The sequence below is a fragment of the Aotus nancymaae genome, unplaced genomic scaffold (assembly GCF_030222135.1).
Source record: "Aotus nancymaae isolate 86718 unplaced genomic scaffold, 86718_ANA_hifiasm-v0.15.2.pri h1tg000040l, whole genome shotgun sequence".
NCBI lineage: Eukaryota > Metazoa > Chordata > Mammalia > Primates > Aotidae > Aotus > Aotus nancymaae.
In genome coordinates, this window is record NW_026988454.1 from 66,471,239 (window position 1) to 66,492,553 (window position 21,315).

Here is a 21,315-nt window from a genome sequence, read left to right on the forward strand (position 1 = left end):
AAACCCTCATGCCTAAATTTAGAATATTGTATTGTGTAGCGATCCAAAACATTCAAAACAAATTAAATAGTTTAACTTATGTGACAGGCAGATAAGCATTTCAAAAGCATAATGAAGTTCAATTATGTAGTACAAAATGTAGATAGGAGTAGAATCAAACATTATGCAGACATTTTCTAAATAAAAGTTCCTGTAGGACAACTATATGTAAACATGAGTAAAGTAAGCGCTGACTAGTTCTGTGGAACCTTTTGAAATCAGGAGTCTGAAACACAATACATTTTTCAGATAGGCACCAAGTTTTAAAAAATTTTCATGTTGATTATTCTGACATTGTTTTTTCATCAGATACTCTAGTCACATCAACAACACATGTGATTTGCCAGGAAAAGAAAAAAAGTCCCCCAAACCAAAGCACCATTCCAGATCCAGTACACTTAAATATATCATTCTCATTGGAAGTGCTATGAGCATAGTCTTTGCAACTGGCCCAAAATGTGTATTTAAGAAGTTATTACAAATTATTTTGTGTCGTTCATGTGTTTAATTCTTATGCCAACTGTTTTCTGATGAAGACAGCATTGTGCTTTAGGAGAGAATGGAAACCTCAAAATAATCACCATAAGTCTTGTGGGAGAATAAACTAGGATGGTCCATAGATATAAGATGAAATCCGCAATACTGGAATTATAAACGTTTAGAGCAGCCCAGACTAGAAGACAAGCCCAAACTACCATTAGAAGAATGAAATATGACATGGTCCAAGATGTATTCTTAAAGTTTTGTCTCAAGTGTGAGGATTGATCTTCAGTTCAGTCCAGCCAGCAGAAATTGTGCCATTTTCTATTGTATTTATTGCACAGACTATGTACATTCTAGAAGGTTCCTTTAGTGCTACACTGTTGTACTTTTTGTCCCAGCAGTTTGAGGGTGTGCAAATTCCACAAAGTCATCAATAAGAACAGGCCATGCTCCTTCTTCATCATAATTAGACATGTCATCTGCAATCATTGTACTGAAGTCTAAAAGAAGATTCCAAATGTCTTTTGGTATTGATCGTTTATGATGTTCCAACAAAAAGTTATTCCATAAATCTAAGAATTTATATCTTCCACTTAGCACTGAGTTCTAGTAGGAAATGGCCATTTCTAGATCTAATCCTTTTTGTTCTAGATTCTTTGCAAAATTAAAAGTAAACTGGTAAAAATCATTAAATCATTCTGGTTCTTTCAATTTTTGTTCCATCTTGGATATCTGGGCCTTTAGTTTTTCTATGTTGTCACATCCTAATTCTGTCATGCCATCCATGAACTCCTGTTTGGAGAACTCACACTATGTTGCTGCTCTGAACTTCCATGCAATAATCAACACACTGATGCTGGCTGGATCGAGTGCCAGGTCATCACAGAACTGCTGTGTACCATCTATTCCAATTGTATTCTCATCTTGAGGATCTTTTTATCTATTGTACAGTTGTTCTAACTTCTTCCTGTCTAATGATCGTTTTACACTCTCTCATATATGAAGTGGGGATTTTGGAAAAAATTTTCTGTTGCAACATCTAACTTCCAGTCATTTTGAAATACACAATTTGCTGCTGCTTTTTCACTAGATTGTATGAAGATCATAACCTGACAAACTTTACCCTTCTGCAATGATTTCAACTTGTTCATGTTGGTGTCCTCCAGGCCTCTCCCTCCCTCCTTCAGCTCTGCAGCAAATGAACAACAATATTCCTAAAGACTACAAGAAAAATGATGTTAATTCATGAAAGGAAAACACATCTCATACACACACATACACACACACAGAGAGAGAAATGTGACAGTATATACGAATTAGAAAGATTTCTAGAAACCTATGCTTCCAGACTTAAATTGGAATTAATATATGTTAAATACCCAATTATACCAGAATATTTGCAGAACTGCACACCATCCTGTACCTCCTACCAAAAAAGAAAAAAAAATCGCTATTTAATGATGGGCCATAAGGCAAACATCATGACGGTGGAAACGGTGAACGTTTATTGAAGGCTTTCTTTGTATCAGGCTCTGTTGTACTTGCTTTGCATTTAACTGTTGCATTTTCTACAATAGTCTAGTGAAGCAGTACAATTATTACTCTTGTTTTGCAGTTGAAGACTAAACAACTTTCCCAAAATCACATCAGAAGGCAAAAACAGCCTTCATCACAGGTTGGATATACCATAAAAATGTATTTCACTGTGTTCCCTTTGTCCTATATTGATGGATTTTAAAATTGTACCCATGATCTAGTGAGAATTTGTTTTAAAATTTGAGAACCTCACTGGAATTTTTACATTTTTAACCACGAACCCCCATTAGACCATGAATAATGTTTTTAATCCCTGTTTTTCAAGGTATACTCAAATCACTTCCCTTTAATTACTCTGGTTCCCTTTTCAACAGTCTGCGTATAATTACTTTAACCAGTTTCTAAGAGAGACTTGTTAATATGATTGAATATTTGTAACTGCTTTATTTTATCACTCTACAGTGTCCAGTTGGTAGGGTGTTTGCTTTTTTTGTATCAGTTGCTTGTGCATCTTCTCAAGTTTTTAATTATGCTCCATAAACTAATGAATTAACCATTTGTTTCCTCACCTTCTCCCATAAAGCTACAATAATTGAAAATAATGGGAGAAAGATCAGATTGTTGGTCCATAGGAAGAAGGAAGAATAGCATCATAATTATAAGATAACCCTATAATGAATGGTATGTGCACACTGGAATAATTTCTGCATAGGTTTACTGCAATAAACACGCACACATACACACACAAACACACACACACATTTGAAAAACTTCAAACTTCTACAAGTAATAGGCACTTTCAGAGTTCCTTGCCTCAAGATATGGACCTACCAATTCCCCAAAAGATAGCAAATCTCTCCTCTTTACTATTGAGGGAGAATGTAAAGATCTGTCTTCTACATACCAAGGTACAGGTTAATACAGATTGAATTTATATTCCGTTGCCCTAATGGAAATAGCCAGCATAGCTGCTTTGATAGTATTCTAGGTGATTCAGTGTCTGAAAGGAAGACCTTTAAGGAGCTACATTCTGGTGGATAAGTTTCGATTGTTTTATGTATTCTTGGATCTAAATTTAATAGGGGAGATTTCATTTTATATTATTTTGCTCAACACCCACGTCTTTTTTATTATTATTATACTTTAAGTTCTGAGGTACATGTGCAGAGCATGCAGATTTGTTGCATTGGTATACATGTACCATGGTGGTTTGCTGCATCCATCAACCAATCATCTACATTAGATATTTCTCCTAATGCTATCCCTCTCCTAGACCCTTATCCCCTGCTATCCCTCCCGTAGCGTCCTACCCCCCAACAGGTGTGTGATGTTCCCCCACCCCCCATATCCATGTGTTCTCATTGTTCAACTCCCACTTATGAGTGAGAACGTGTGGTGTTTGGTTTTCTATTCTTCTGTCAGTTTGCTGAGAATGATGGTTTCCAGCTTTATCCATGTCCCTGCAAAGGACATAAACTCATCCTTTTTTATGGCTGCATAGTATTCCATGGTGTATATGCGCCACATTTTCTTTTTCCAGTCTATCATTGATGGGCTTTTGGGTTGGTTCCAAGTTTTTGTTATTGTGAACAATGACACAATAAACATGCATGTGCATGTGTCTTTATAATAGGATGATATATAATCCTTTTGGTATATGCCCATTAATGGGATTGCTGGTATTTCTGATTCTAGATCCTTGAGGAATTGCCACACTGTCTTCCACAATCGTTGAACTAATTTATACTCCCACCAACAGTGTAAAAGCATTCCTATTTCTCCACATCCTCTCTAGCATCTGTTGTCTCCAGATTTTTTAATGATCACCATTCTAAATGGTGTGAAATGGTATCTCGGTGTGGTTTTGATTTGCATTTCTCTAATGACCAGTGATGATGAGCTTTTTTTCATATGTTTGTTGGCTGCATAAATGTCTTCTTTTGAAAAGTGTCTGTTCATATCCTTCAGTCACTTTTTGATGGAGTTGTTTGTGTTTTTCTTATAAGTTTATTTAAGTTCTCTGTGGATTCTGGATATTAGCCCTTTGTCAGATGGGCAGATTGCAAAAATTTTTTCCCATCCTACTGGTTGCCGGTTCACTCTAATGATAGTTTCTTTTGCTGTGCAGAAGCTCTTTAGTTTAATTAGATTTCATTTGTCTATTTTGGCTTTTGTTGCCATTGCTTTTTGTGTTTTAGTCATGAAGTCATTGCCCATGCCTATGTCCTGAATAGTATTGCCTAGGTTTTCTTTTAGGGTTTTTATGGTGTTAGGTCTTATGTTTAAATCTTTAATCCATCTTGAGTTAATTTTTGTATAAGGTGTAAGGAAGGGATCCAGTTTCAGCTTTCTGCATATGGCTAGCCAGTTTTCCCAATACCATTTATTAAATAGGGAATCCTTTCCCCTCTTTTATTTTATTTATTTTTTTTATTTTTATTTTTGTGAAAGCAAGTTAAGAAAGTAAGGGAATAAAAGAATGACTACTCCATAGGATGAGCAGACAAGTCTTTTTGATCTACTGAGTTTCCAGTCTTTCTTCTCTTTCACATGTGAGATACTATGTAAACTCCAATTAATGTCAAAATGTTCTAGTAGGCTTTATCAGTTGTCATAAGTGCTAGCTAAAAAATATATTTAATCAACTGCGTAAATCAAGGGAAGAAGTATATAAATTATATGGGCATACCTTTTTCATTCCAACAACCTTCCTATATTTGCAAAAACAAAACTTTACAAGTTTATTGGTGGGATTGTTGTTTAGCTGAAACTTCAAAACAATTCTACCTCTTAATCTCTGTAACAACTTCTGATAAACTAAAAGTATATTAAATTTACATAACTAGTATTATATTTTTCCTGTAACTCACAGATATTCTGAAAATGCATTTTCTCTTCAATCTATTTTTTAAACTATATTAATAGACACCCTTAAGATATGTATGGGCCAGGTCCAATGGCTCATGCCAGTGATCCCAACAGGGGGAGGCTGAGGCAGGAGGATCACTTGAAGCCAGGAATTCGAGACCAGCCTGGGCAACAACAAAGTGAGACATCTCTACAAAAAATTTAAAAAAGAAATTAGCTGGGCATGGTGGCATTCACCTGTAGTCCCAGTTACTTGGGAGGCTCAAACAGGAGGATCATTTGAGCCCAGGAGTTTGAGGCTGCAATGAGCCATGATTCATGCTACTGCACTCCAGCCTGGATGACAGAGTGAGATGCCATCTTAAAAAAATAAAAAAGATGTGTGTGTACATTTATGGATACACACAGTAGAGTCTGAGAATAGGATAGAATAAGATAAGGGAAGAAAAAATAAGATATAATGATATGGGTATTTTTCATTAAAATTATTTTAAGTGAAAAATATGACTGTAAGCTGGTTCTATATTTTCATTAACAAGTGATTCTCATTTGTAGTAGATTAAAAAGCATAGGAATTTTTTATGATGCCAAGAGGTAGAATTGCCATGGAGCAAGGCTAAAGTAACCTTTGATGAGTGTTTACCTATGGATGCACTAAGCACAGGCTCAGTGGGTTGGCAGTGTATTAAAGAATGTCAGTGTCATTTAAACAAATGAGTTTTAGAATTGCAGAGTTCAAATACAGTTAGCAGTGAAAATAGTCCAGGTATTGCCGAGCTTAACAATAGAAGTACTTGGTCAAATCCTTAATCCAATACTTGTAAGAAATGTTTTGATACAGCAAATGGTAGATAAAATCTTTTGTGTATTTTTGTAGAATTTTTTCAAATTTTTAAATTCTTATTAGACCAAGAAAACATTATCTTTAAGTAGACAGTGCTGCACAAGAAGCTTCAGAAAGCTTCTTCTAATCATTTTGAGAAAAAGATGAGTAAATTATAAGTAAATAATTTATGGATATGTTTCAAGGAACTGTGAGCATTAATTCTCTGAGTATACATTTGGGGTCTTTTGTATCATCCAAAATATGCTGGAAACTTAACTATAATGTCACCAACTGTTAAGGTGACTTGGGTACAATGCTTGGAGTATATAGATCTCAATATATCATAGGTAACTAAAATAAATATTTCACTTTTTTCTTTCTATTTCTTTTATAGGAAAGATTGGAAAAGGAGATTTTTTTATGTGTGGATTCTTACAATGTTTTTAAGATTTTCTGCCAAATCTGAATTATCTACCAAAAAATATAGTTTATTTATTGTAAATATTAGTGTGACCTTATCAAATTCGTAGGGATGAAGGTGAAGTCTAATTCAGGCTGCGTTCCTTGCCAGACTGCCAGGAGCTCATATCTTGCGGTAAAAACCTGATGACGTTGTATTAATGAATGACTATTTAAAAACAAATAATTCTAAATGAACTTAATCCTGAGTGATTATTCTTCCAAATGCAAAGGACCACACAATGGTGCAGAATCCTAGTCCTAGATGGTCAAAGCTACACTTTATCTCCACAGTAGAACACCCAAAACACCACCTAAAACAAAGCGCCATTCTTCACTAGGGAAGTGATACAGAGCTGATGCATTTCGCTTTTCCAAAACTAATACAAATGTGTGGATTTTGAGGTGTTAAACACCTTTACTTACTCTTGTGGATTTATAGCCATTCTCCTTTCAAGGACTGTAATGTAATTTGGAAGGCTGTTTTCCCCTTGGGTGACTTTACCTGTAAGCTTTTGTATAACAATTTGGTGGTGGTTTATTGATGATATGATGCTATTATGAAGAATCCTTCTTCCCCCTGCTCCTCTCCTCATACCCACATAACAACCCTTTTCCCGGTTGGGGCTATAGGAAATGAGTAATGCTTAACCCATTTGTGTGATCAATTCACTTAAGCAGCTACTGTGAAATGTTAATCACAACTTTAATTTGTACTGCATTAGCATTTTGATTAACTTGTAGGCTTGCTAGCACACTTGAAGTGCTTTTACTCATAGTTACAGCTCGGAAATGACTTTTTGATTAATTAAGTTTGTTAGACAGCAGCTGAGCTTCCTGAATGCTAACCTTCTGGGGGTGAAAGTTCAGGAGAAAGTTACTATGAACAACTGTTGCTATTGAAAAAGATTCTTATAAATGTACTTATAGCATTTTAATTATTGACAAAATATTGTATCATTGCTTGCAACTGACCTGAACCTTTAAAGGAGTGTGCTTTTCTGTCAAGAAAGCTTTTTCGGGTTTTCCCCTCATTGTAAAACTTCTGGGAGCTCTTGAACTAAATAGTGCATTTTCTAGCAGATGTCTAACAACTAATGTTTTAACAAGCTGCCTAGGATCAATTTCCATAATTTTTTTAAATAAACTTTTTGTTTGAGAATATTTTTATATTCCAGAAAAGTTGCAAAGATAGTACAGAGTTCCCATATTTTTCCTCCAATATTGACATCTTAAATTTATTAGTAAGGTAATAAATTAGTAAGGTACATTTGTTACAGTTAATAAGCCAATACTGGCAAATAATTCTTAACTAAAGTCTATACTTATTCAGAATTCTTTAATTTTTACCTAATGTTCTATTTTCTTTTTAAAATTTTTTCTTGATATATAATAGTTGTGCCTATTTTGAGGGTACATGTAACATTTTCATAAAGGTATACAAAGTGTGATGATCCCGAATGCCCTTTTTCTATTCTAGAATCTCATTGTGAATATCCCATTAAATTCAGTAGACTTCTCAGGCTTCTCTTGGCTCTGACAGTTTCTCAAACTTTCCGGTTTTTGATGATCTTTCCATAGTGTTTTGCATTCTTGTGATACTTCATAAATAACTTGGTTTTCATAAATTAATGTATTTTTTCTCATTTTAGCATAAATAAATCTCTTTCTTTTAAACTCTGATGACAATATATCATCCTCATGTCATTTAATTTGAACAGACATAACAACATTGTGTATCACTTCAACCTTTGTCATGATCTTCTTTTCTTTTTTTTTCTTTTTCTTTTTTCTTTCTTTCTTTCTTTTTTTTTTTTTTTTGAGACAGGGTCTCACTCTGTCACCCAGGCTGGAGTGTAGTAGTCTCAACCTCCTGGGCTCAAGCGATCCTTCCACCTCAGGCTCCAAGTAACTAGGACCACAGGCACATACCACCATACCCAGCATTTTTTTTTTAACGGGGTCTCACTATGTTGCCCAGGCTGGTCTCAAACTTCTGGGTTCAACTGATTGTCCCGCCTTCACCTCCCAAAGTGCTGGAATTATAGGCCTGAGCCACTGCTTCTGGCAATGATCTTATTTTCATATGTTTATTGTAATCCCAGTACTATCACTAGATACATTAAGATGATGACAAGAGATATGGGGAAAAGGAGAAAAGGTTCCTTGAAGAGGAGGAAGGATAAAGGGAGGAGGAAGAGAGAGTATAAGTCTAAAGAATACTAAGAAGGGGAGAGAGGCTGGAGCACCATCTGTCCAACTCTATGCATACACCCTACAGCCACAGAGACTTGAGGACACTAAGGATTAAACTGATGTATTCCTTAAACTGAAGTTTAGATTTTAGGGGAAATTTTTAAAATAAGGAGGCTTACAGCTAGATTTTATTATCCATCTTTTAACCTCCCTCTTTATGTACATTTAATGATGTAGATTTTCTTTTAGTAGCCTACGTCAGGGATGCTATTTCTTGCAATAAAATTTGGTTAATTTTATCATAGTGCTCAATATTCCTATTTTACTTTTAGATTATATATATCCAGAATTCAGTTGTGTTTCAAAAGATAAGTGCCTGAAGATAAATGTTAAGATATAGTTATAACGAAATGGTGGGTTAAAATTAATTTTAAAATTTTAGATTTTCAAAAACTATGTTGATAAAATTTACTCACGGAAACAATAATCAATTAAATACATAATAATTTTGTTTGGAGTTTGCATTTTTCTGCTATGTAGGAAAAAGAGGACAGATGTAAGCCATCTCAGATTCTTTTTGAAGAAAGACAGGATCTATGGAAATCAGCACATTTAATAGAATACAATGTAATGAGCACATATATGAAACTGGAAAGCCAAAATCAAGCCTTAACTTCATCACTTTTTTACCAGCATGATTACATAGTCACTAAACTTCTTTAAGCTTAAGGTCCCCTTTCTGTGAAGGGGAATAATATTAATGCCTGCCTCATAGTTAGTATTGTAAAGTATTAGATGAGAGCTGTTAGTGAAAGTCTTATAAAATCTGTATAATACTATACAAATATTTTCATCACACCATATAGCATACCCTTTACACAGTCTGACTTTACATAATTCACTGTTTGGAGCTTTTCACAATGAATTCATGAGATTTACTTGCTGTGAAATATAGACAGATATGTTATCAAGCTTAAAATGCTAGTTTTTTAAAGTATAATCTGCAATTGTAAAAGATAAGAAGAAAAGTGTCTATAGGTTGAATTTAAATGCTAAGACCAAGCCTGTTATGCTTAGGAAATTCTTGAAATTGATTTGAAGTAGATGTTGAGGACATGTGGTGTATCCAAGTCATAAAGGATGCCTTTGCCTTCAGGAATCTCACACCTTAAAAAATTTCCTTACAGAGACTGCTCATTTTCTAAACTCAAACACTTTGATTTGCGGTTTTGCTTTTCGTTTGTTTTGTTATTGTTTTATTTTGTTCTACCCTTGCATAAAGCCAAGTACTTCAGAAGTTACATTTTCCATATAAGAATGAGGTCTAAGATATTTATTGTATGTCTCTTTTTGAATTTTACCCCCCCACCCCTAACCCCCATTTCTGTCTTCCTGTCTCCCTCCTTCCTCTCTCTTTCCCTCTCTTACCCTCAGGACAGACACACACATCACCATCATTGTAATATTTGACTTTGAAACTCCTAACCTGGCTGATTCTTCTTACTTCCCCAGTAATAAAAGCTCTCCAACCACTTCTTTCTTCTCAGACTCCTGCTTCTATCCATGTTTTGTTTTACTTTCAGTATCCATAAGATTATTTTCTCAACTATCGTCTAAGCTCTAGATCTCTTTCCTACTTTGCTCAAACAACAGTTCATAGTCTTCAGCTCCATCATAGTGGGGGCTCAACAGATGACCCTGTTAACATCATAATCACATGCATCCCATATTCCTAACTGTTATATTCAAACTACTTTAATCATTACCTTATTGATATCACTGGTATCAAGAAGGTAGTGCTTAAAGTAGGCCAAGGAGTGTGGTCTCCTCTCTGACCACAGCATCTTTATCAATCAGTTGGAACATTACTGTTATTCTGATCTGGAATCTGTTATTCCCTTCATGATCTCTTAATTTATTCCTTAGTTCCTTCAGTTTATGACTTCACTTGCTACCCTAAACAGCATTGACACCAGAGTTGGCCATTTCAACAGTAATGTCACTGGTACCCTAATGTTTCTCACCTCCCTGGGTAACCATTGACATTTGAATTCTCTACTTTCACATTCAAATTATGCATACTTATTATTGCTGGAAACAATCCACAACTCATTGTTTCTACTACAAAATCATGCTGTTGAAACTCACAGCTGCTCTAGTTTTTATTCACATCTTTAATTCTCTCCAGTACTTATTCCAAACATTGTTGTGCTCCTTTATGGTACTTCCCCCCAGCAAGAGACATCGCCTCCAACTTACTGAGATGATTGAGACTCTCTAATATAAGTGCTATCAATTTCCCTTCTCTTCACCTCAGAGCTTCTCTATTCATTCACTCTCTGTGAGTGAGGTCTCCAGGGACCAAGAAAAGCCTCTCTTTATAGTGAGTTCTTGCCCACATACCTGGAAGCAGGTAACTTATCTTTCTCTGACTCCAGAAGGGTCTTTTCTCTGTACAGCTTATTTCCTGCTTAGTATATACTATCCCTAACCTCAAGGATATTAACAGTTCACCTGGAAAAATAGAAAGTAAGCTCTGTAAAAACAAATAACTATATAGTATGAGTATGTTGGCATTTTATTGTTGAAAAATTAAAGCTTACAGAAGATAGACAGAAGCCATTAAAAAGCACCTAATCAAACTCCTTGATTTGTCAGATGAGGAAAATGAATACCAGTGGTTAAGTGATTTGCCCAAGGTCTTAAAGCTAATTTAAAGGCACAATAGTCTAAACTCTCAGGCTAAACCTTTTTCTAGTCTATCACACCTACTCTTCAACCAATATCATGTGTTTGTGAATCACACTACTGATTACACTTCATCCAAACTCATTATTTGCTTACATTCTGTCTTGTCAGGAAAACTTCTCAAAGTTTTGATTTATCTAGTATGCACATTCCTCATAGAATCTTTAATTCTAATTTATGGACCTATTCAAAGTCTACACATCTTCCTTCTTATCCTGAACTTCAAAGGCAATATACTATATTGGTTAAAGCAAGTACTTGTAGTCAGGTTCCCCAAAATTCGAGTCCCAGCTGTACCCATTTACCAGAGCTGTGCAGCCTTAGGTAGTTCTCTTATCTGTGTAGGCCACAATTTCTTCATCTGAAAAATGGGTTTAAATTAAATAACTTAGTGATTAACAGAGTGTTTGTCAAATAGTAGATGCTTAACAAACATCCATCCTAATCACGACTATTTCAGCAGTGCCTATGAGACTACCTTAGCTGCCCTCCCCCTGCCTTTCCAGACATCATCTCCAGGTAACCCCCACTCTGCTTCCCCTATCTCTGCTCCATACATGCTCATTTTAATTTTTTTGGCTGCCCACTTTGTGCCCAGGATTTCTAAGTCCACAGCTCTAGTCCATACACTTTCTCCAGAGCTCATTTTCACCTGAACTTCTTGGCTTTATGGTAGCACCTCAGTGAAAATGTGTTCAAAATTAAACTCATCACCTCCTCTCTAGCTCACCTCTCTTCAATAAATGGCAACCCTATTGTTTTTGCTAAATACAATTAGGTTTTAGTTGTTGTATAATTTTATAAGCAGATACAGTGCTTGAATCACATTTCCATTCTTCCAGGGCTGGTGATGACAAAGAATTCCGAATCAACAATTAACTGAAATTGATTCCAACTTAGTAGAATTCACACACAGAATCAGCCCCCATTCATGTTTCCTCAACACTCAGAATCATCCTAGCTTTGTCTGGTAGATAGTGTGCCAAGCAGAAAGTAGATAAGAGGTAAAGGGGGATTAAATATTTGCATACTGTTACTGCTAAGCTGCTAATGAATGTCAAGGATTATTTCCCCTCAATGTACTAAAACAACCTTTTGTTGTTCAGATCTCTGAGTATTAGATCCCTGTAAAGGACTCTGGAGTTACTTGGGAAACCCAGGCATGCTCTCCAGTTGTTACCAAAACCATCTCCAATTTGGGGAGGAGTATATACCTATCAGACCTTATCTGCCAGGAAAACTGCTATAAAAGGTAGTGAGACACAAGGAACTCATCCTAAGCTCAGTCATATGAAGTGTATCACTGAAAGATACCAGGACCCTCAAGTCCATTTACCTGGACCATCCCTTGGCCTTAGCCCCTATCAGGTTTGGATCTCTGAATAGTCACATGGGCTTGCCCACTCAAACTGAAAAGCAGGCCCACATCCTCCAGTTTGGCCTGAGCTACAAGATCTATCTTTGGCCTTGTTCCCTGGCATCTTGTACAACAGTACCCCTTATACTTGGGTGATAGTTCCAAGACCCCCAGTGACTGCCTAAAACTATGGATAGTACAGAACCTGATTACCATCAATTAGAACATGTTTTTGTTCATGCCTTCTACCCATACCTTTCATGCCTTTCCAATCTTAACTAAGCATGTATCAGGCTCTGTGGCATAACTTCTGCAGTTTGAGGTGTGACAGCAAAACTAACATGAATTTTTTTTCTTCTTCACAATTTCATGGATACACTATCCTTCCTTCTTATTGTATGCCTTAGAAACCTCAGCATATGATTTCTTATGAAGTCAAGAACTTTCACCTTTTCACTTAAAGGAAGCACTTTACAGCTTCCCTTTGGCATATTCAAATTACCAGCATCGCTACTCTTACACTTCAGAGCCATTAAGTATAATAAGGGTCTTAGAATATATTCACTACAGATAAGGGGGGATTACTTAATGTTTATCTGACTTTAAAATTTGTTTCTTTTCTCTTATACCATATTGTCTTTGGTAGATGTGCAATAACTTAGGCAGAATGTTGTTATAACCATTGTAATTGGATTTTAACCTATATGCTTTAATAAATATTTCTTGAGTGCACTGTGCTGGGGCTAGAATTACAAGGAATTATTCCAGATTATTGCCATAAAGAACCTATACTTTAAAGGACAGATGTGTAAACAGAGGATTACAAAAGGTTGATGGTGAAGTGTGTCAGGAACAGCAGAGGCATAGGAAAAATACTGTCATGCATCACTTAACAGGGCTGAGTTCTGAGAAACATGCCCTTAGGCAGTTTCTTCATGTGTGAACATCATAGAGTGTACCTACACAGGCCTAGATGGTATGGTTCACTACACACCTACGCTATATGGTATAGCCAGTTGCACCTAGGCTATGAACCTGTATAAAATGTTACTATACTGAATACTGTAGGAAATTGTAACACAATGATATTCATGTATCTAAACATATTTAAACATAGAAAAGTTACAGAATATATGGTATTATAGTCTTATGGGACCACTGTTGTATATGCAGGTTCGTTTGTTGTTAATCAAACCATCATGATGTGGTGCTTGACTGTACCTACAACTATCCGGAGGAGTCATTGTAAAAAGTAGCATTCAAATGAGACTTGATGGATGAATGGGAATTTCCCAGAGGGACAAAGTACAAGGAATGTATTTGTTTTAAAAAAGGAAAGAAAAAGAAGGAGGAGGAAAAGGAGGAGGAGGAAGAAAAAGAGGAGGAGGAGGAGGGGGAGGGGGAGGAGTAAAAGAAGAAAAGCGGCAAAAAAATGAACATTAAAAGCACAGGTTGGTGTGGGAAAATACCAGTAGTTATGTATTGCTCTACGAAGAGTACAGAGCAGGTGGTGGCCAGAGTGAAAAGCAAGGACCAGATAGATCAGAGGATGTTGACTGTCATTCAGAGAAGCATCAGTTTTTTATCCCCTACACAGTGTAAAAACATTAAAGAAACATAAGCAGAGGAATGATATGATCAGTTTTACCTTTTTATAATTCACTTCAGTAACAATATAAAGTACAGATTGAAAAGAAATTAGATAAGAATAAAGAATAACTATAATGTTCCAGGTGAGAAACGAAGGTCTGCACTAAGGCAGTAGGGGCAAAGAGAACAAGATAACTAGGGAGTAATTGAGCAGAGAAACATACAGCAACATTTTGGTTCAACTCAGCTGGGGAGCCACAAAACTTTTTACCATTACAGATTGTTAGGCTCCCCACCTGCTTTTTCTCTAAATTTAAACAAGATAAATAATAGTTTTCAATTTATGATATGGCTTTTTATTTATTTCATTTAAGTAGTTAGCATTTTTTTTACATTTTCACATCTGGATCCTACAATGAAAAATTGTGGGGAAATCTCATAAATTTTATGAAATCTTTCAACTTCATCATGAAAACTTCAAAGTTAAGAACATATGGTTCATCCATCTACCTCTTCTAGTATGTGAGCTTTTGGTCTGGAATTTATTTCCAGTCAAGTTGCAATATAAAATCACAAGTAAAATTGACATAGTTACTCCACATTACAAGTTCTGACATCATCATAATACTGCATTAGGTATAATTATTCATTTCTCTCTTCCTTTTCTCTTCCCTTAATAAGACTCAAGAGCTGTGACTTGTAAACTACTCTTTTTTGTCTATGAGTAGCATTCATCATGAGTTGTTGTCTCATACACTTCAAAGAAAGACAAAGTATAATATTCTGCTGTACAGGGAAAAAGGAAATATAAGTGGATTTTAAAAGGAATATAAGTGGATTTTCCCTAGATTTATAAATATTTACATTCATATGTGTATACATATTCATATACACATGCATATATAAATACACCTATTATACCAACATTCTATCTTTATGATGTATATCTAGCAGGTTAATGGGTGCTAAAGACCAATCTGACCATGCCATCACGTTAATCATGATATCCAGAAATTTTGATCCATTTCTCTGTAATATACTAAGAAAACCATAGATTCATTTAGCCAGATGTTTTTTAAATGTTTTGTAAATTAGAGAACAGAGTAGGATATTCAAAGCTCAGAAGGAAAATGTTTCTCCATCAACAATACTAAGTATTATAGCAAATTAATTTTTCCAACATCATATGCCTTAAAAATTATTTCTAAAAATCCATTAACAACAGATTTTGTACATTTTATAAATATTTTGCTGTTGTTGAAATATTTACTATTAAAGTATCATTTTAATTATTTACTAAGCCTACCTAATTTTTCCTGTCTTCATCTCATTTTCCAAAACAAGAAAGTATAGTACTAAAACTGTATAAAATAGCTACCTAAGATCATGATATTAACTTATGTGTCTTTAAGTCAGCATTATCCAGAATCTAATTTAATTGAAATAGCTTTGCCTGTGTAAACTTCGCCTTTGTTTAAATAAGATTTCACTGTTTAGTTTTGCCTTAAGCAAATGCAGCCTTTTGTTTGTCCATAAAACATTAGATTAAATGTATAGACTAATATGAATAGCTTCTCATCATTCCACATGTACCACTGGCACTTGCCCCCTTTGCTAGTATGTGGTATATTATTGTCATAGAAAACCAGGCCTCTATCTTTAGCCTGTTCTTTGGAGAAAATAAATTTTCGGCAAGGAAAAGTATCTCCTTACTATTATTGATTTTAAATTTGAAAGACTACATGAGATTCACTCTTTAAATGCAGCTGCTAATGTTCTTAATACAGTGAATAATATAAGTATTTGCTCTCATAGTACACTGAGTTTTTATTTTTGTTTTAATGCTAGGTACCAATATTATCTAGCTATCTTTCCTGCCCTAACAAAACTTAGTATTTGGCCCTTCATAGGAAGTAATGTACAGTAAATGCTATGATCAGATTTGTTCCCTGCAATCCAACTATGGTTTATTTTCTGGTTTGTATATTGATGAATGGTAAGTTAGAAATAATAATGCTTGCTTTCTTTGTTGTTTGTTGAGGCAAACATCAGAATTCCAGTGGAGACGGCAAGTACCATGATATTCTTGTAACATGCACATTTTCCCTGTTCAGGCAATGCTGGATGTGGCTGCAAACCAGGGCTGGCTGGTGACTGTCCTGAATATCACCAACCTGATTCAGATGGTGATCCAGGGTCGGTGGTTAAAAGACTCTTCTCTTCTTACACTACCAAACATAGAAAATCATCATCTTCACCTTTTCAAGTAATTGTTTTATTTTTCAGTGTAATTGTTTTAATTTCAAAAAAAATTATCTATGTAGTCACTGAAATGTTATGTTATGGAGAATACTGGTTATTGACATTGAAAATACCCCTGTTCCCCAGAGTGAGACATGGCCAAGTGACATAACATTCTTGTTTGGAATTTGATCATCAGTCCCAAGCTGAAATACAGTTTAACCTTCTTCTATCTAAATCATTTTCCATTGGAAGCACTGGATACATTATTATCTTAGAAGACATCATTAAAATGTTTTGTGATCTAAAGCAAAATAAATGACCAATGTCACTGTTGAAGAGATTCGAGGGATCTGAAATCCATTGTCAAGAGTAAATTGCACATCTGCAAAATATCCCAAACTAGGTAGTTATATATATTAGGAGCTCAAGATATAACCTATACTTAAGAGTTTATGTTAGCATCAAATTTTTTAACCCGTAAGTCTCATGTACATGGCTGAAATACATGTGCAAGGAAAAGAACAGTGTCTAATGCAGGCAAGACTGGCAGTGTTTAATTGGAAATGTTTCTTTCACACCAGTGTTTCACGCCAGTTGAGAGATACTTTGCAGTCAAAATATTGGTTCACAGTCATGTAGACAAGCAAAACAATCTGGCTGTAGCTTGCCATCATGCACTCCATACTTCTGTCAGCTGGATGAGGGGTGGCAGTTATTTGAGACATCTAGACACAGATGCCAACAAGAACCTCAGGCACACACGGAGTCTCCTCAGGAAAGTCCCTCAATTTGACTCAAGTATGTTGGGTCCCAGGGCAGTTGTCTCCATGGTACATGGGTTCTTAGCATGGGTTGTCCCTAGAAACTAAAAGACACTCAGAGTGAGCTATACCAGCAGCAGGTGGCATAGGGAGAAAGGCAGATAACCTCCTATGTGTCCACAGCTCAGTTTCAGGAGCCCTTCCAGTATGGCATAAAAGTTATGGGAGTAGGGTTTCAGCAGTAAAAAAGGCACAGTAAGGTACTACCACACATAGCACGCAGGTCTGCTATGGAAGCTGCTTGGGGCCTAGGAGATTTGATACAATTTTCCTGTCACCCTTAAGAGTGCTGTATTATATTTTTCTTCTTGCTGGAAAATTTAGTTGGCCTGTGTTTCTGGGATCTAGCACTACTTATGCTGTAAATCTCAAAAATTCTCGAAATGAACTTTTAACTTCATGTTCCCAACAATTTATAATTTAAAACTTTACTTAAGTAATTAAAGACATTTGCTGTACCTATTAAGCACATGTCAGGGGTCCAGATCAGTACATCATCTACATGGAAGCATTACTTCACATTAGTGCCTTCCCGTAGAAAAACACCCAATGTCTGTGAACCCTAAATATTCACTGAGCTCACACATAATTGATACATTTTATGCAGTGATAACAGTACTGTCTTGGGCTGTTACCCCATATAGAATGCTGGCTGAATTTTTAAACTTAGCATAATGGCCTTAAAATGTTATATCTTAATTAAAACAAAAAAAAAGTTATAATTATATAAACCACCATTGTCAGAAAATCTTGTTTGTGCTGTGAAACAATTATTTGGTTGGTTTGATATTATTTCCTAGGAAATGGAAGCCAATTATAAAGGGCCCACATGCAAGGAGTCGGACCTCCATCGAGTGCCTTCCTGAACTGATCCATGCCTGTGAAGGGAAAGACCATGTATTTAGCTCCATGGTAGAAAGTGAACTACATGCTGCAAAAACGAAGCAGGTAAGACCATCTCTTAAGTGTTTTGAAGGCTCCTCTACTCTGAGAAGGTGTACCAAGAGTTTTCTAACTTAGAGCATGGATTTTGGAATGAGGCTGACCTTGGGTTAAATTGTCTCTGCCATTTACTACTATAATTATGAACATGAAAACATACCTGTCTCAAGAAGTTCCTGTGAAAATTAAGCAAGATACTGTTATGTAAACTGCTTTATACAGTTCTTAATATAGAATAAGAACTCAATAAATTAGAATTAGAACTCAAGACATGAATACTAAAAATAATGAGCGGAATAGTAATTAATAGTAGTGTTGGCATTATGAGAAGTTGTTTCAGTATAAATGCTACTAAGCTGGCTGTGCAAAGCCTCCTGTAGCTTGTCCATCATTTGGCTGCATTGTCCTAGCCTTCTACTCCATCTCTTCAAGGTAGTGTTTCTTTCTGTATGCTTGGGTGTATTTTCATGCAATTCCCTCAGTTATTTGTTTATGCCCCTCTCTTATTAGTATAATCACTTTGTTTCTAGATTTGAAGGTATCCTTTCAAATAAACTGTGTGTGTGTGTGTGTGTGTGTGTGTGTGTGTGTGTGTGTGTGTGTGTGTATGAACAATATAACTTGCATAGAAAGCTAAATCTATATTGTGAAAAACAACGTCATGTCTCCAGGCAATCTTTAGGAAGACCAAAAATATGAATGAACAATGCCAGAAATATTTGGCTATCTAGACTTCAAGTCTTAAGCAATTTTACCCTAAACATGTCAAAGTAAACATTCAGGATTTATAACATAATTAACATATTGACTTGCAAATGCAGGTATTAAAGAAACTTCTAAACTATGTCTTTTTTTTTTTTTTCCAAGTGGAACTTATTTTTGAGCAAGACTTGGAAAAACTATAACAGGCATTAACGTCTGATTGACTGTTCAGTTTCTGTTGAACCCAAAATTGGCACAAAATACTATTTAAATATTCATCATAAATGCCTACCTTTCTAACTAAATTACCATCAAAATTATGAATAAAAACAATATATTTAAATCAAAACAAGGCTTCTATTAGCAACAACAGATTTCCAACACAACATACATTGATGTCAAGCCAAGTTTTAGATGTGATGAAAAATTAGAACATTGTTATAATTAGTTCAGGGAGAACTCAGAAGTAAACTTACTTAATTTATTTGCATAAATTGCCATTCTGTTATCTTTAAAACCAAATGCAAATTGGCTCTGTCTGATATGATGATGGTTATTTGGCTCAAAAGTGCTTCAATTTGCAGAGCAATCTGGTGCCGGCTCTGCAGTGAGGCGATCCCAGGTAACATACAAATCCTGAATTATTCCAGAAATTAGTATGTTTAAAGCATCAATTTAAGTGCTAATTGCAGTAGTAATGAGAAAAAGCAGTACGACTGTGAGATTTGCATCTTCTACCCCATCAGTATGCCTGGAACGGCTGCTGACTGGCAGAGGATTTGGCTGCTAATTAAATAATTGTATGCATGGCAGTGCTCTTGCCTGATTCAATAGATGAAGATTAATCCTCAGATAAATATGTTTGGCTGGTATTGAAATGTCTTAGCAGTTTCTTTAAAAACAGCTCATGTTTTATATACATAAATATATATATATATCCAATAAATATATGTGTACACATTGTAGATTTAAAATAATAATAACATTAAGTACTAAATATATATATATGTAAAAGCCAGATATGATATTTGGAGACTTTATAAAGTAAAATCCCAATGAATTACTAATAACAAAATATTATATTGGTAACTAATTTAATGGTACAAGTAAAGAAACATGAAGTCTTGCTTCACGGGGTGAATGTTACTTGTGTTGTCTGACAAAGTCAAATGGTTTACAGAAATGGTGTATTTAAGTCCCCTTAACCACTTTTCCAGACTGGCCAGTCCTAGGAGAACATCAAGTGGTACAGCTTTGATACTTAGTGACTATTGGTTCTAGCAGGGGAAAGACCGTCATTTGTACTTGAAGCACAATCTGTGGCTTGACTATTTCAAAATCTAGTTCAAGATATAATTTCAGATTCGTAAGGCAAGTTATAGGATTGGAGTCGAATTGAAAATTTGCATTGAATTGACTTTTTTTTTATTCCTAAGGGAGATAGTTTGGTTCATCATGGCTACTTCATTTTAATTAGGTATACTCAGCAGCCCTAAAAAAATCAAAGCCTATAAGGAAATCTATAGTATATATTAAAGGAATAAAAGGAAAACAAAAATTAAAGTACCATGTACTTTTAAAAACTAACTCGGAAGGTAACAACGGATTTAAAAAAAAGCCAATGTATTGAGTTTTCTTCACTGATGGTGATATTGCCATATAATTGTATATGTTAGAAAAAGATGACCTCATGTTTCTTTTGTTACATCTTTTCTGTAGACCTAGGTATTCACTTATTTAACATGGGTGAGCACTTGCTGTTTGAGTACTGATTTTCCACAAATGTCTTTCCACTTCAAGAGCAAGTATAAAATTAAGTAAAATATCTTTTAATGTGTCATTTTAATTGGTATTCTCAGCATGATGATGCCAAAAATTCATACTTGTTTCTAGAAGGAACCCTAGACTTAATAGAATTCTTTATGATGTATAGGATATAAAGAAAATTTGTTTTCAGAATAAATAGGACAAATGTGAAGTATGGGCCAAAAATCTGTACAATAAGTGGTCAGTGGAGGATACTAACATCAATAATTGCATTACAGAATTTTTTTCAGGTTTCCCTTATATCCCCAAGTAATGCTTTCCATCTTAGAAGTCACATGAATGTCTGAATAGATGCTTCTCTAAAACAAACCAGTTCAACAACATTTTTTAACTTGTTATTTTTTTTTTTTTTTTTTTTTTTTTGAGACGGAGTCTCGCTCTTGTTACCCAGGCTGGAGTGCAATGGCGCGATCTCGGCTCACCGCAACCTCCGCCTCCTGGGTTCAGGCAATTCTCCTGCCTCAGCCTCCTGAGTAGCTGGGATTACAGGCACGCGCCACCGTGCCCAGCTAATTTTTTTGTATTAATAGAGACGGGGTTTCACAATGTTGACCAGGATGGTCTCGATCTCTCGACCTCGTGATCCACCCGCCTCGGCCTCCCAAAGTGCTGGGATTACATTAACTTGTTATTTTTTAATTTGGTCAACAGCTGCTCAATATCAGAAAGGATTTACA

At 35.4% G+C, this 21,315-nt stretch overlaps 1 protein-coding gene and 1 pseudogene across 1 annotated transcript in view; one reads left to right on the top strand and one right to left on the bottom strand.

Annotated features, from left to right (window-relative positions):
* ASCC3 (activating signal cointegrator 1 complex subunit 3) overlaps window positions 1-21,315 on the top strand; it is a 363,321-nt gene that overhangs the window by 337,190 nt on the left and 4,816 nt on the right. The window contains exons 38-39 of the mRNA XM_012438418.3: window positions 16,217-16,368; window positions 17,968-18,115. Coding sequence (XP_012293841.2) covers window positions 16,217-16,368; window positions 17,968-18,115 — 300 coding nt within the window. The remainder of the gene's footprint in view (window positions 1-16,216; window positions 16,369-17,967; window positions 18,116-21,315) is intronic.
* On the bottom strand, window positions 839-1,673 carry LOC135268303 (DCN1-like protein 1; annotated as a pseudogene).